Source organism: Melanostigma gelatinosum (genome assembly GCF_949748355.1).
Source record: "Melanostigma gelatinosum genome assembly, chromosome: 15".
In the NCBI taxonomy this organism is placed as follows: Eukaryota; Metazoa; Chordata; class Actinopteri; order Perciformes; family Zoarcidae; genus Melanostigma; species Melanostigma gelatinosum.
Window position 1 is genome coordinate 3,958,815 of NC_136648.1, and position 15,449 is coordinate 3,974,263.

Genomic DNA, 15,449 nt, shown 5'->3' on the forward strand with positions numbered 1-15,449 from the left:
ATGGATTTTAGGAGTAAAAGAGCCGCTGGGATTATCGCTCAAATCGTCCTGCTACTCTGCAGCTCGTACGGGACAACCGGAGAAGGTGAGCAGGCTATGCTCCTTTTTTTTTTACTTTTCCCCGGAGGAGACGGAGCGAGTAGCCTACGGGCAGCACGGACCCGGGGGGTCCTGGTGCTTCACCCTTCTATCATGTAAAGCTTCTGCTTTCTGGATGCAGTGCTGTTCAGCTGTTGGTCTCGTGTACTTGTTGTGTTAATTTGGATGAAGTACGGGGATTTGTTTCTTAAGGCTATTGGATTTTGCGCGCTTAGTTGTGAAGAAGAAATACAGAGAGATAAGTGGTTTCATTTAAATGCTGATTCTGGATTGTATGTTAATACGAGAACTGACTCAGTGTTAAAAGTGGACGTCTCCTCACAGGAGTTTGAGTATCCAAATCCATAAAGATGTTTTGTCGCATTTTAATAAGTTATTTATTGACTTCCAGGATTAAATGATCAGATTCCCTTATGGGGAGCTTGAAGACGCTTTCTATCGCAGAGCCAAACACATTTAATTGTTGCCCAAACCTGTTAGAAACCACCGTGTGCGTAAAACAACACCATCGCTTTGTTTCCCGGTTAATTTGGTGCTCAGCGCAGCATCATGGGAATCCTGGGACTGAGCCACGTTTGTGCACACACACTCCAGAGCAGCCAGAGTGTGAAGGAGCGCGTGAGAGGGAAAAAGAGGTTGTAGCATTTGCTGGTTGGAGACGTTAGCGTGGGACTGAGAGGTTGCTGGTTTGATTATCTCTCCTCTGTGAGGGAGAAATGAAGGTGAAGCTGTCTTGTCTCCGGCCTGTGTTCAGTTATTGCAGCTTGTAAACAGGCAGTTCATCTCTGCTGTGAGTGTGTATGTATGTTCTCCTGCATGAAGAGGGGTTGGAGGTAAAGAAAATAAATCAAAGAAATGAGATGAAGGGAATTTGGATGAAGGGAGACATCCTTGTATGTGATGGAAGCAGATGGTTGTAAAGGTTCTCCATCCTTCCACACTTATGTTCTCCTCTTTCACAACTTATTGTCACCTGTTCTTCTTTTCTGTATATTGTATTGAGTCTCTTTTATGCGCTTCCCTTGCTTTCTTAGACCAAGACCCTCCACACGTCAACCTATCCTTTCTGGCTTCCTTTGAGTTTTAATTTGCTTCGACTGTCACTTATCAATCATGATAAAGAAAATATCGAAAATGAAACATGTGCAGTGATCATTGGGGTCTGCTGCAGTGCAATGCACAGGCAGTCAGCTGTAAGACATGAAATCACAGCTTCTGCAGTTGGACGTATGACAAAAGAAGTGATGTATGAGGAGGAATATGCAGTCAGAACAGATCTGTGGTTTTTCAATGTTCCTTCCCGAAAGAAACATCCACGACTTTACCAAAATATCAGTTTTTCTCTGTCGCTCTTCCTGCTGTTGTGTCCCTCCTTCGGTTACGTCCCTTGCGTCTGTGTCTGACTCAGATCTGCTGCCAAACTCTCCGTCCTCTCCTCCCCGACACATCTTTCTGCTCGCTGCTCTCTTCTTCTTCGGTCCCTACTGTTTACTGTCAGCTTCTCTCATCCTCCTTTCTTCTGTCAACAGATCACCCCCCCCCCTTATCGCCTCCTGTCTTTCTCCTCTTCTCTCTCTCTCTCTCTCTCTCTCTCTATGCTTGCTGTCTCTTTCTGACTCACCTCCACCTGGATCATGTTGAATCAGAGAGCTGCTGCTGTGTTGCTGTGTTGCTGGCTCCTTCCTTTCTCATTTCTTCCTCTTCACCCCCTCCTGCTTGTGTTCTTCCTGCTTCTTGGCCACATCTCCTCGTATCTCCTTCTGCTCTTTTCTTTCCCTCCTCTTCTTCAGCTGATTTGACGAGTCCATCATCACCTCCTTCTCTGCAGCAGTTACAAGTTGTACTTCATGAATAACTTGAGATTTCAAGACCTACACCAATGCTTTAGTTAGTGTTCTCCCTCAGTTTTATTCCTGTCAGGGTGTAAAAAGCCTCTAAAACAGCATTTAGACCACAACGGGACACTAAAATGCTCCACTAAGGGCTCAGATTGATGGCATTGTTTCAGGGTTTGCAGCTGTTTAAAGCAGGTTTACCCACCACACCAATTCAGAGATTCGTCCGCATGTTTTACAGTTTGTTCTCCAGCACTGTGGTCATACTTATTTTTTCATTTGTTGCCAAAGTCTCTCTTTGTGTCTCTTTCTCTCATCTTTTCCTCTTTGGTTTTGGTTTATTTTTCCCCGCCTTGTCATCATCTGCATCCCCTGTGGATTATTAGTTTATTTATACGACTTGATTTTTATCTTTCATTTCATTTACTTGTGAGCAATGCTGCTGTAATCCTGTAATTTCCCCACTGAGGGACGAATAAAGGATTATCTTATCTTATCTTATCTTATCCATTTTCTTACTCTCTCTGTTTCCCCCTCACCTCTGTGCATCTCTCTGTTTATCTCGCCCGGCCTGACTCAGCCTCACACCACTCATCATGCACGGACCATAAACCACAGCAGCATATTAAGTTCGGACTGCAGAGGTGGAGGGATCCCAGCCGCGGGTCTCAGACGGAGCCTCACTTCTCGTTCCACCCGTGCAGACGGCTCACTGTTCATTACGGAGGTGGTACTAAATGATAACAAAACAGGAATACATATTTAAACAGCCACAGATGGCGCTCTGTTGACTTGTTAGCCAGAGGAGTGAAGCGCTGGGGTTTATGTAATGAGATTCAAGGAAGTCAGCGTGAAACAGATGCCTGCAGGACACTAAAGTCACTGTGCGGTTAATCGCCTTCTGATTTGAACAGCGCGATGGAGTCACATTGTGTTTGAAATGACTTCTTGCATGAAGGTACTGTGGTCGGCCCAGTGTGTGCAGAGGCCATTATGAAACTGAAAGGTTGTATCTTATCCGGAGAAAACGGAGTTCAGGTGAAGATAAGTGATTGTTCTGGTCACTGGGGGGCAGCAGAACAACCTGTTAACAGTTAACTGAAACATATTATTATTTATAAAGACAGTTGCTGTTCGACATCCAGTATGGCAACATTAGTCTTCTCTGGAGTCGTGTTTCTGAATGAGTTACGGACCGTAAAAACCAAAACAATGAGGCGAAAGACCCGTAGGCCGCGTCCGCACTGGATACGTTTTCATTTTAAAATGTCTAACGTTTGCTACGCCTAGCGGCTTTGTTGCAGTCTGGATGGGCAGAAACGGTAGACCTTTGAAAACGATTGACCCAGTCCCCCACATTTGCTTCTGTATTGGGTCTCATAAGTCTCGACATGTCGTTCCCCCCCCATGTGCGCAGCTATTATTTGAGCGCTTTGCAACAATTCCCGTGTCCAGCGGCGATATCAGCTCTGGTCATGTGAAGTGCTTGTCCAGGCGTGGTATCATGGACGGGGATTATTATTACTGAAACGGAGCCAAAACGCTTGTCTGGACAGAGATTATGTTTGTGTTGAAACGCTGTTTTAAAACAAATGAGTGGTGGTAGTCGTGTGGATGTTGCCTTGAAAACACTGAGCTGAGGGCGTGTGTCACCACGAGTCACACACAAAGTTCTTTCATCTATTTTCAATAAAGAAGCATTGATTATTGCAGCTTTAAAGCAAAAATGAGAGGAACTTTGCAGGTTTAGTGTTTTTTCGAATGAGAGCAAAAAAAACTCCTTAGCATTTTCAGAGTTGTGTGTCAGAGGAGCAATGGCTTCTCTTTCACTTTTGCACTCATGTGCAAATTACAGGGAGCCTTCCATTGTAAAGAGCAAGAGAGACAGAAAAAAGTCCAAAATCCAATGCAGCCTCGGGCCGCGTCGTGCGCTGAATAAAGCATCGTAGTTATGGTCCACAAACAAGACAGTCAGCCCGGAACCTGTTTGGCTGCTCATACACTCAGGCTGCCATTGTCACTCCCAGTATGACTGTTGCTAAGATATTGGCAGATGTCACGTCTCCTGAACTTAACGTCAACCTCAGGAGATCATTAAAGTCAGCTCCCTTTTGGAAAACATCATGTCATGGTAAATCAAAGTGATGGACCTGCAGTCAAAAGGACAGACACAACGATCAATAGAGACAACATGGCTAAACATTTGAATGTGTGCCGCTGACTTAAAATTAAGCTGAAAAACAGCACCTTTTTCTTGCTAACCTCCCTGAATAACTATCACAATAAAGCCGGCTCCAATGTCCTTGAAGCGCAGAGAGACTGTAGTCTTTATTGGTATCCTGCTGCGTCTCTAATTGTGCCCTCAGAAAGTTTCAATCTCTTGTGAGTTATTTTGTTCTGCTGGATCTCGAGGCATTATTTAAGTACAACACTGCCTCGAATGCATCCCTACATTAATTAGTGGAGCATTTAATTAGCTGCGCTGCGCTGCACTGTCTCTGCTGCCTGCAGAAATCCTCCTAGTTCTTGCGTTAGTTCTGCTTCTGGAAAATGTTTCTCAAAGCAAGAAATCAAGCGCATCAAAACACGTCAAGTTTGGGTATGTAACTCCACACGCTTGTTGTTCATTGTTAACTGTACCGTGACACTATACATTAAGGCTCATGTGCAACATTAGGATCAGCTGGGAGACAAACAGATCAACGAACACTGAACGTATTGATCGTCGGGGCTTGATTGGATGTTGTGCACTTAATTAAAGAAGCAAGGGCCCGTGCTTTTCACAAGTGGATTTGAGTACAAGCTCACTGTAATTAAAGAATCAGATACTGTTTGTTGTGTGATGTGTAATCCATTACTGCAGTTAGATGTGAAGCGTCATAATTAACTTGTGTATTATCTTTTACTGTGTCTACTTACTTATTACACTTCTAGGATGTTCCCCAGAGAAGAATCTGAACTTGTTCCTCATATTTATGCTTTTTAGCTTCAAATGCTTTGTGTTTTTGTTAAAGCTTCTCATTTCTTTTGCCTGGTTATTGAGCAACTATGCGGTCAAGTCAATGTTCAAACCAAAAAATATCCCATAATCATTATGAAAGCATGCCTTTGGCAAACAGGGATGTGAACAAATGGGCTCACGGATGTCATGTACCAAAAAAACCATCATTATGTTCGAGACTATTTTAAAAGTGTCCTCCCACAGTTCAGTATTGTGCTTCCATGAAGCTGAGTGAGTCTGGAGAGACGGGCTTAAAAAAGAATAAAAAATAAAAGCAGCATGAGACCAATATATCTGAATTTATGTGTCAAGCTCCACAACTACTGGATCCTACATTTCCCAGAATGCAACTCAAGCGGTTTAGTTCGACCTTTCCTTCCCGTCAGACGTCAACAACTTCTAAACTCCACACAACTCCACACAAAAGCCAGAGCTGTAACTGTAGAAAACCAACTGAATGCTGCCATCGCCTCTGGATTGAACATGCTCCAAGCCAAACTGGTGTGTGTGTGTGTGTGTGTGTGTGTGTGTGTGTGTGTGTGTGTGTGTGTGTGTGTGTGTGTGTGTAACTACTGCCACTGCAGGTTTAAATTAATTGGATTGGCCCTGGGTGTTTTAAGCAAACATGAGGTTAAAGTGTATGTAAGCACATTAATATGAAGATGTAAGTGCCTGGAGAGAAATAGAGACATCTGACCTTCTGTTAAACAGTAGCGTTGCTCTGTGGAGGAGAGGGCTCTGCCTCCACAGGACTACTTCCTCAGGCTGAGGCTGTAAATCAGAGAGTATTCCCACTCTAAAAGGCTTGCTTAAGTGCAGTAGAGTGGACAGAAAGCAGCGGTGGTAATGTACATGAACGCTCCTCAGGGTGTATTTACAGGGACATTAAAACAGCAAAGATGACGAGCCTGACCGTAAAACAATGTACACATGAGATGAGATGGAACTTTACTGATGTGAACTGATTCAGTCAAACCAGGGATGAAAGTTATGATAAAAACATATGGATTACAGAAATAAAAGTGTAAAGAAGCAGAAGTTTAATAAAAGACAATGAATGCAAAGTATGTGCCATTTACAACTAAATATTGGTGTAAATATTGTTGACACACATAAATATATGTATATTATAACTTGAGGACACAAGCTCATTTTCCAACATGCCGGGTTAAATAAGGGTAAGATCACATGGTACACTGGCATGAATCATTCTGGATGGATCACTGGTGTAGAACAGGGGTCTTCAACTGAAATTCCAAAAGGTCCAGATTGAGAAAATCTCCTCGGGCAAAGGTCCGAAACATTACAATAATATCGAACTCGCGCTATTTTGTGCCATATATATATATATATATATATATATATATATATATATATATATATATATATATATATATATATATATTGAAGAAGCATAGTAGTAGTAACAATGTCTCTGTGAAGTCAACAACTGTCAAATCAAATAAAGAAAGTACACATCTATTATATTTTAACAATTTAACGGTTACAAAGCTTGAGAGCCCCTTACCACCATATTACATCAGCTTCCATTCAAGAATTTACTTGTCTTTAAGCCAAGTACACACCCATCCACTCAATACTTCTCTCCTCATGTCATGTGCTGCAGTTCCAGGGTCAAGGTCTGGCTGAAGAAGAATGACATGAAGGAGCTAAAGTACATACGTCCTGAGGGGTTATGATGTTTGTGTTTCTTTACAATAATTCAGCATCTGTGTGGAAGTTGTTGGACATGTTATACATCAATCATGGAAGGAGCGGAATAGTTTTATTATGTCTTCGGGGGGGGGGGGGGGGGACCCCGAATATACGACTGTTCGATCCGAAACATCTATTTAAAACCACAAAAAGCAAGCAGAACTATGTCTCTCTGTCGAACAAGCTCTGCTCTTTATATTATTATAATTAATTTATATATTATATTAAGAAAGCAATTTCATGAGGTCCATATTTACAAGCCCAAAAAGAAAGATCCTTTGAAGGCACAAAATCCTCCCCGAAGAATTCAGTTGGTGGTTCAAAATGCTCCTCATCTTCCTGAAGTTCACTTATTCTGAGTAAAACAGAGTAAAACAGGATCCCGTTACGATCAATACACGGAGAGGCTTTGATGACACAAATGACCCATCATTTGTTCATTCAATACTATCTTCTCTGGCAGGGAAATCAAATGTTTTTTGTCTGCTAAGTCATCAATCACGTCACTCACCATCCACACTGAGTGATAGATGTCATCGTCGTCATCTGCTCTCTCTCTCTCTCTCTCTCTCTCTCTCTCTCTCTCTCTCTCTCTCTCTCTCTCTCTCTCTCTCTCTCTCTCTCTCTCTCTCTCTCTCTCTCTCTCTCTCTCTCTCTCTCTCTCTCTCTCTCTCGAAGCCTTTATCTCCCCTCTGAGCAGAGCCACTGGAGTGTGTGCTATAATCACAGCCTAATGGCAGATAATATCAATAACACTAAATGATTTTTAATCCCAGTTTAATGACAGCGAATACCACTTGTACTGTGTGTGTGTGCGTGTGCGTGCGTGTGTGTGTGTGCTGATTTGCATTTTCACCCTCATGCGTGGGTGTTACGTAATACGATGGCGGCTCACTGGTTCTCTGGTTCTCCGGCGTCCTGACGGAGAGAACTTTGAAAGTATAGTTGAGGAGTTTACTTTCTGCCTGCAGAGAGGAAGAACGGCGTCCTGTCCTGCCTCAAAATCAGTTGTTGACTTTGAAAGGCTTTTTGGTGAAAGTCGAGGTGAAATTCATTCACATGCAGGTTGGTTCTGTATGTCTGCTACCTGTCCTCCATTCGTCCTGTGATCACGCCACAAAGAGACATGAAACGCAGGTGATCATGATATTTTAGCTTTTATCTTACATCAGATTAAAGACAGGTTTGTTATTAACATGTTTGAAAATTAAAGATGTTATTGAGATGCAGGAGGCTGAATGGCAAATTCAGGGGCGGTGTTATTACTCAGCCAATGAAGGCTGTTTGAGTTGGATATTTAAAATGTGCACGGGGGAATATCAGTGGTACTTGATTAAACCGCATCATAAATCATTAATAATACATCTTTGAGTTCATGAATCACCCCTCATCTGTTCCAGGATTAATCTGGTGAAGAAAATACAGAGGAGGGTGCAAATTCAGCAGTTCATTTCATGCACTGCCCTGTGTCATATGAATTTACCGTCTTCCAGTAAGCTGATTGTTTGCAGCGAGAAGAACATAAACCTGTGAATATAAACGATTGAAATTCCGAGCAAACCTCCCGGTCCTTTGTGATTCATGAGAGGGCAGCATCAGCGAGAGCCAGGACGAGTAGCCGAGGATAAATCCCCTTCGTATCTCTTCTTTACTGTCATTCATAGAAATGTGGATGTGGATGTGGATCATGAATCTGGATTTATTACGTAACTCAGGAACAGGTAGTTAAGTGAGGAGCTGACGGGGGACATCGGTCCATCGGTTTGATCTTGGGACCTGCTGGACTGTATTTGTTCAAGGCCGTCCCCAGAAGGAGCCTGTCTCCCCAAAAAGAAGAAGCCGTTGATCATGTGAGATTGTCATCAACTCAGATGACTTGTTGTCGCTTGGAATTCTGGATCCGTTTCTATCCGTGGAGGTCACGATACTCCGTCACTCAGATGTTGAGGGACACAACTTTCTCTGTGATTGTTTTTCCAGTTTCAGTTGTGATCGACTGTGTAACTCTCAGAAAAGAGTCGATTCAACTCAGTTGAGACTTTGCATAACCAGTCTCACATGAACAGCTACGAGGACTCTGTGTGTTGTGACGGCGTTATAAGCGTTTAACCGCCGCATGAGCTCAGTGCAGAGTGGTGGCTATTAGCCGGCCTGTTCAGTAGGCACTCCCAGCTCATCGTATATTTATCGACGCTTGGTCAGTGTCCCTCAGCTTCAAACTGTGACGCTCTAGGTTCCCCTCGAGCGCCAGCTTTGGACATGACAGGCGTGTCAGTTTCCACTGGTTACATGCAAAGTGTCTGCACTAAAAGGCACGTGCAGGCTACTGCAACAACAGCAAAGCAAGATTTTAGCACTGCCCTTACTCTCACTTTAACCTATACTAAAAGTGATGAAATACAGGCTCTGCATGGAGAGAGAGCGAGAGAGAGAGAGAGCGAGAGAGAGAGAGAGAGAGAGAGAGGCTCAGACTGCTATGGGAATTTTAATGTCACATTTTGATATGTCCTCCACGCATTAGAAGAATACGGTTCACCTTGGAAAGTGTGTTAATATAAGTTGCTGAGGGACTCTACCAAACTTGTGCAAGCCTAATTGGCAAATATCTGTCCTCAGCATCAGTGCATCTACATGAGCTCCTCATACCGTCCCAGACCCGGTTCTAATGCGTCCTCGTTTCAAACTAAAATAGATGCTGATCACAGCTCGATGCTGTCACTGCTGTGTAGTTCTCATGAAGTCAGTACTGCGTGACCACAGCTCTGCGGAGTGCTGATGAGACGAAGCAGGGCCGGTCAGTTTGTATTAAAGAGGAGGACGGCGCTGAGTCAGTGGCCATTAAAGACGGACGGGGAAGGCTGGATTTCAACAGAACGAGACAGAGCTCAATCAAAGGTAAGCACATTGAGGCGAAACAGAGGAGGAGGGAGGAGGGAAGGATGCAGGAGAAGAGGAGAAATGAAGATGAGGCCAATTGAATGTGGATAAGAGGAGGAAATAAGTGGAGAAAGAGCAACATGAAGTATGAGAGGATACGGTTTATGGGGTCAGAGTCTGCAGGCTGTCTGGTAGCAGCACATTGCTGCCTTTCCCATTTTATCCCTCAATGTCTTTGCTGTGTGTGTGTGTGTGTGTGTGTGTGTGTGTGTGTGTGTGTGTGTGTGTGTGTGTGTGTGTGTGTGTGTGTGTGTGTGTGTGTGTGTGTGTGTGTGTGTGTGTGTGTGTGTGTGTGTGTGTGTGTGTGTGTGTCTGCATACGGGCCACCATCTGCTTTCTGGAAGCACCGGCTCACATCTTTGAGATGATTTGACTTCAGGAGACGGCTCAGGAGGAGGAGAAAGATACAGGTATAGTGAGGAAAGGGAGACGAGGAAGGAGGAATTAGGACAGTAAAAGGAGATGAGTTTGGGGCAAAGGATAAAAGTGAGGTTAGTAAGGAAGGTAGAAGGTTCAACAGAAGGGAAGGGAGTAAGAAAGGGTGACAATGAAGGTACTGGAGGGATGTAGAGATAGTTTTGCTCAGATAATTCAGCAGTTTCCTGCTGTGACATTCTCAACTGCCTCTACAATTTCACCACCCGCTGGCTTTTGAGTGTGTGTGTGTGTGTGTGTGTGTGTGTGTGTGTGTGTGTCTGTGTGTGTATGTGTGTGTTTTCAGCCCTCGGTTTTGAAGAGCACTGCAAGTTGTGGTTTTTTTGCAAGATTGCAGCTGTATTAATATTGATGCCTGGCCCATAAAAGAGTGATTCTACTGATGTGTGAAATTTGAAGAAACAGCCCTTTTTAAACTAGGATTACATTATTCACATTATGTCATTATTATAAGAGTTAAGGACTTATGTAGGATCTAACTTTATTTGCAGTGACAATGAGGTCATGGTATGTAAGTTATTATAGCATAATAAATATATAATATAATATAGAAGCAATAAACAAAACAGCCATCAGTCTTTTGTTCTTTTCAAATGAAAGCGGCATCACGAGCTCCAAAAGTTGCTCAATGTAGCTCGAAAGTCCCCAAATCTGCAAAACAGACAGCCCGTCTCTGAGGCCACTCCCCCAGAATTATCACAATGACGGTAAACAATGAACTTGTTTGTCGTCAGTACTCATATCCGTGAAGCTAGCAGCTGGAAGGCTCCGGTGACGCACAACGACCGCGCGGGAAATGAGTGCATAATAGAACTTTTGATTCATTGATCGCTGTTGGGTTGTAAAGACAATTTCAACAAATCACAAAAAAGTTTTTTCTAAAATACATTACCTACTTAAAGGATTTTGGTTCAACGGACGCTTAAAGTCAGCTGAAGAACAGATTAGTTTCATGAATTGAGGATAATACGATTCTTAAAGCGTCTATTCCACAATTGAAAGCACCTGTGTGTGTGTGTGTGTGTGTGTGTGTGTGTGTGTGTGTGTGTGTGTGTGTGTGTGTGTGTGTGCCAGTGTAGCTGATGTGAGTGCTGCTGCCGGAGGTGTTTAGGTCTCGACCCGATGTATCATTATAACAAGAGTGATGAATTTCATCCCTCCCAGCATACCAAGCAGCAACAAAAATTTAAAAATTTATAAATTTTTGTTTTATCAACATGGAGATGAAACGCTTGAAACTCTTGGAAAATATTAAATTGAAAGCAGGCAGAAAACAAACGCTGCAAAAATGCTGAATCTTACCGAGCACATTTGTGTAATTAACAGTCAAAGTATTTGACACACATCCTAACAGTGATATAGAGCTCAAGATTAGTTTCCCCAGCTCATTCTATAGATCTATTTTTGTCTTGAAAGACCTAAATATCACATCTTATATCCGGAAATCTTACCTGGTGAATTTTCACTTTGGAATTTTTCTATTGGCAGATTTTTCTACTTAATCCAAGCAGGAACACGCTGCATACCAGTGAATGTGTGTAATACTGGTCTGGAGCTAATCTTCTGCTCCCAAACCACCAGCAGCGTCTTTCTGGCAGGAAGCAAGAGAGCCTTTGGTGTGAAGAACACGGTGTGTCGGTTTGATGTGTTATCTGGTGTACAAGGCGGTGTTCTGAAAGGCCTGCTATGTCTTCAATCTGGTTGATTCATGCTTTTTTCAAATTGATGCACCAATCTCTTTGTGATGAAGTTTCTATGTTCGATCAGACATTTTCACGAACAATCTGCTCAGAGAAGGACGTGACCAACAAGCGATGACAGGAGATATTCACCACCATATCCTGTATTTCTGACCATTGCCCTGGAGTCTGAGGAGTCTGAGGAGTCTGTCGTGACGTATCCCCAATTACACTGTCCTGTGATGGTTTCGTAGTTCAATGTGAAAGTGCTGCATCGTCGCTTCTCTCCACAACTTCTGGAAGGAACAAAAACTCTTGGTTTAGTCGAAGAAGTCTCGGGAGAAGCCGAGCTCCGAGTGTTTGATGGGCGGGAGAAGACGGACGACATCAAATTATCTGCAGAGAAGTTTTTTTAAAGAGCACTTATCTGCTAACGTCCCCCGCGGGAAGACGTCTGTAAAGTAGAACTGTAGATGCTGTGACTGCGGCGGCTGTTGTGGTTTAGTGGAAGTGTAAAGAGGCTCCACACACACACACACACACACACACAGGAAAAGACAGAGACAGACTGAGCTCCACTCTCCGCTGTATGTCCTGTGGAGCTTTTATAAAACTCAAAGTTACTGCAGCACCAGTAGTATAGGTATCGTATGCATTTTTTTTGTCTCTTCAGCAGTGCTGCAAAGTGATGAGATTTTAAATTTTTTTCCCAGTAACAAATGGTGCAGGATATTGCAATTTCACAAATCTCAGTCACGCTCAGTCACTTTGTTTCTCTGCGTTCAGGGGACAGACTGCTGACCCCGGGCCTGCATTGGCAATCGCCGTAGTGTGGCTGACTCGCACACCAATCGTCTTCCTGCGCTAGCCTCAGCAAATGTGGCTACCGGCATACGGCTAAAAGTCTCTCTAGGCGGAACTCATGCTTGCAGACTTTGTTTCCGCATTACGTGCATCGACGTGCAGCTGCGTGCACCGGACCGTCGCGGTTCGGCATATACCGCTACAGCCCTATAAATTAGTGTCATTGTTTTCTAACAGTGAGTTCGTTGAAGTTGGCATGTCCAAACTCACTGTGCAGTTTGTAGAATGTGTAGCACGTCACCTCAGTGCTTGAGGCAAAAATTGTTGCGAACATTTCGGGGAGCTCAAAATGTTGCTCCTATTATCCAATGAAGAAAACATTACCCTTAGATCAGTGAAGTGACAAGAAAAGAGGCTTTTAATTCGCTGTTCAGCAGTATTTTCTACATAACTCCTTAAACTGAAGCAGCGCCGCCCCCCCCCCCCCCCATTTGATTCAATGTCTCACTTGTGAAATAAATAAATATTGCTAAGCTGCCTGGCTGATGTGAATATTTGTGTTATTTTTGCCTAAATGAATGAAAATTAGCTTTTTTTCTCTACGTAAATGTGTTTTTAATTAGGAGGCAAATATATTCAAAACACTTACTTAGTGCAGCTGGTAGATTAGTAGGTGTTTTATGATATCTCCCTCTGGAGCTATTAGTACAAGTGATGTAGCCTGCAGCCCTCTAAATCTGCATAATTGTGTTGTTATGATTGACAGTGCATATTTGGAGCTTCAGTCGTGTTTGTACTGCACCCTGGGTAAAAAAAGAAGAAGATCTTGTTTCTCAACAGATTATTTCAACTCTCTCTTCTTCCTTTGGTTAAATCTGGCAGTTTAAAGATGAGGAGGTTTTAAATGCTGCTCGTCGCTGTTTTTGATGACCTCATTTGGTTGATGTCTCCACACAGCCGCCCACGTCGCTACGCAGTGTGACGAGCCTCGGTGAGGAGGAGGGTTGTTCTCGCCTCTCAAAGGCAGCGGATGATTAGTGTCGTACGCATTAGGCTGCTTTTCGTGTGGGCTGCTCCCTGTACATATGCATGATTGTACATTTATGAACCATCTGACAGATCTTTTGACACCAAGCAGAGAAGCTTTCATTCTACCGTGTTTCTCTCGAGTGCGGAGTGACCTTAAAAAGGTGGGGCCACACATTAATTACAACAGCTCAGCATAACTTCAGCAGACGGGTCAACAACTTAATCATTGCTTTTTTTGGTTTAAGCTAAGTTTAAGCAAACCTGCTTCCAACTGTAGCTTTAAATGTAGGCCTAGCGTACAGACGTGGTATCGATTTTTTCATGAATCTATATTGTATATTCTGTACGTTTGGTATTTGGGAGACTGGAGTTGGGACCATGAATGTCAAACTGAAAATGGAAAACAAACAGTGAAAGTGTGCGACTCTGTTTCTCACAAAATTACGTTCCCACACAACTAAACTATAAATATTGACTTGCAGTTTCAAGTATTCATATAGTTTTATTTTTCATGGAGGAATGCAAATGAAATCAACATGCTGTAAAGATTGTTGTTTTTTATATTAATAATGTTCACGATGATAATGATGATGTTGAAGCTGCAAATATCACCAGGATGGCCGAGTGGTTAAGGCGTTGGACTTAAGACCCAATGGGCAAAAGCCCTCGTGGGTTCGAACCCCACTCCTGGTATGAGATTAATGTAACAGTATTATTCTAGCAGCGTAAAGAACTAAGTCTAGTGGAGTAACTTCTACTTGTGTTGAAAATGAAGCCACATGGCAGAAACTTTGTTGAACTACTTGGAAACAAGTCCAAAGCCTCTGTACATAATAACACTCAGCTGGCTATTGGTCACCTAAACCAAAATATATTTTTGGGGCCCATGACTGATGTCGTTCTAATATTGTGTTTCTTTGTTTTTATTATAACACGAATGAACACCAGGATGGCCGACATTTTGTGGCTTTCTTAGGCTTTATTTGGAAACAAGACAACTTTGTAAACTAGTCCTATTATAAAACACGTTAAGATCAAACTGTATCGCCTGTGTTGCACTTGTTCATTATTGTTTTTTTCATAGTAATAATGTTTTATTGCATGTGTCACCAGGATGGCCGAGAGGTTAAGGCGTTGGACTTAAGATCCAATGGGCAATAGCCCTCGTGGGTTCGAACCCCACTCCTGGTAATATATGATTCTGATTCCTCGATATACATACGCCTGCATGTGTATCTGAATGCAACTTTCCATGCAGCCTTGTTTTTCAGAAATGTACAATGGCATTATTTCTCTGCCACCGATAGTAAACACGTCTTTTTGGGGCACATGACTGATGTCGTCGTTCTTCTTGGGAGGATAATCTAGCATTGTTTGTAATGAAACACTAGTTTTTTGCATTGACATTTTGTGGCTTTATTTGGAAAAAAAGACAATGTTGCAAACTATTTGAATGCGTAGCATCCTTCCTCCGGTTGCCCCTCAGGTTTACTTGTCAGTTCATTTTGTGCACAGAATAAATAAGACCTTTAAATGTGATTGCCGTTGTTTTGTTTCTATTCATGTCTGTTTCAAGCATAAGCGTAAACAATCTATGGATAGGTTGACATAACTTATGTTTATATTATCCTAAAATATGTAAAATGATTCCCCCCGTGTCAGTTTATATACGTAGAATGAAGTGCATTAAATGGCTGGCGAGGTCTTTGCAGTTGCAGCGTGGCTGTAGATGGAAGGTGCCATATGCTGGTGTGAAGCCTGATCGGATTCTCTCATTCTGTGCTATTAATTATGTGTCAAAGCAATGCTAATTAACCGAGGAGAGGAGAGCTCCTGCCATGTCCTCACCTTCGGGGTATTAGTTAGCACGGTACGCTGCTCTGCATTTCAATTAATCAATTAAGTCGGGCCACA

General features: G+C 42.9%; 1 protein-coding gene across 1 annotated transcript in view; it reads left to right on the top strand.

Moving 5' to 3' along the window:
- The window catches only part of LOC306789094 (contactin-associated protein-like 4), a gene marked incomplete at both ends in the record, with an annotated part of 63,452 nt that continues 48,003 nt past the window's right edge, over positions 1-15,449 (top strand). The window contains one exon of the mRNA XM_079284882.1: positions 1-85. Coding sequence (XP_079141008.1) covers positions 1-85 — 85 coding nt within the window. The remainder of the gene's footprint in view (positions 86-15,449) is intronic.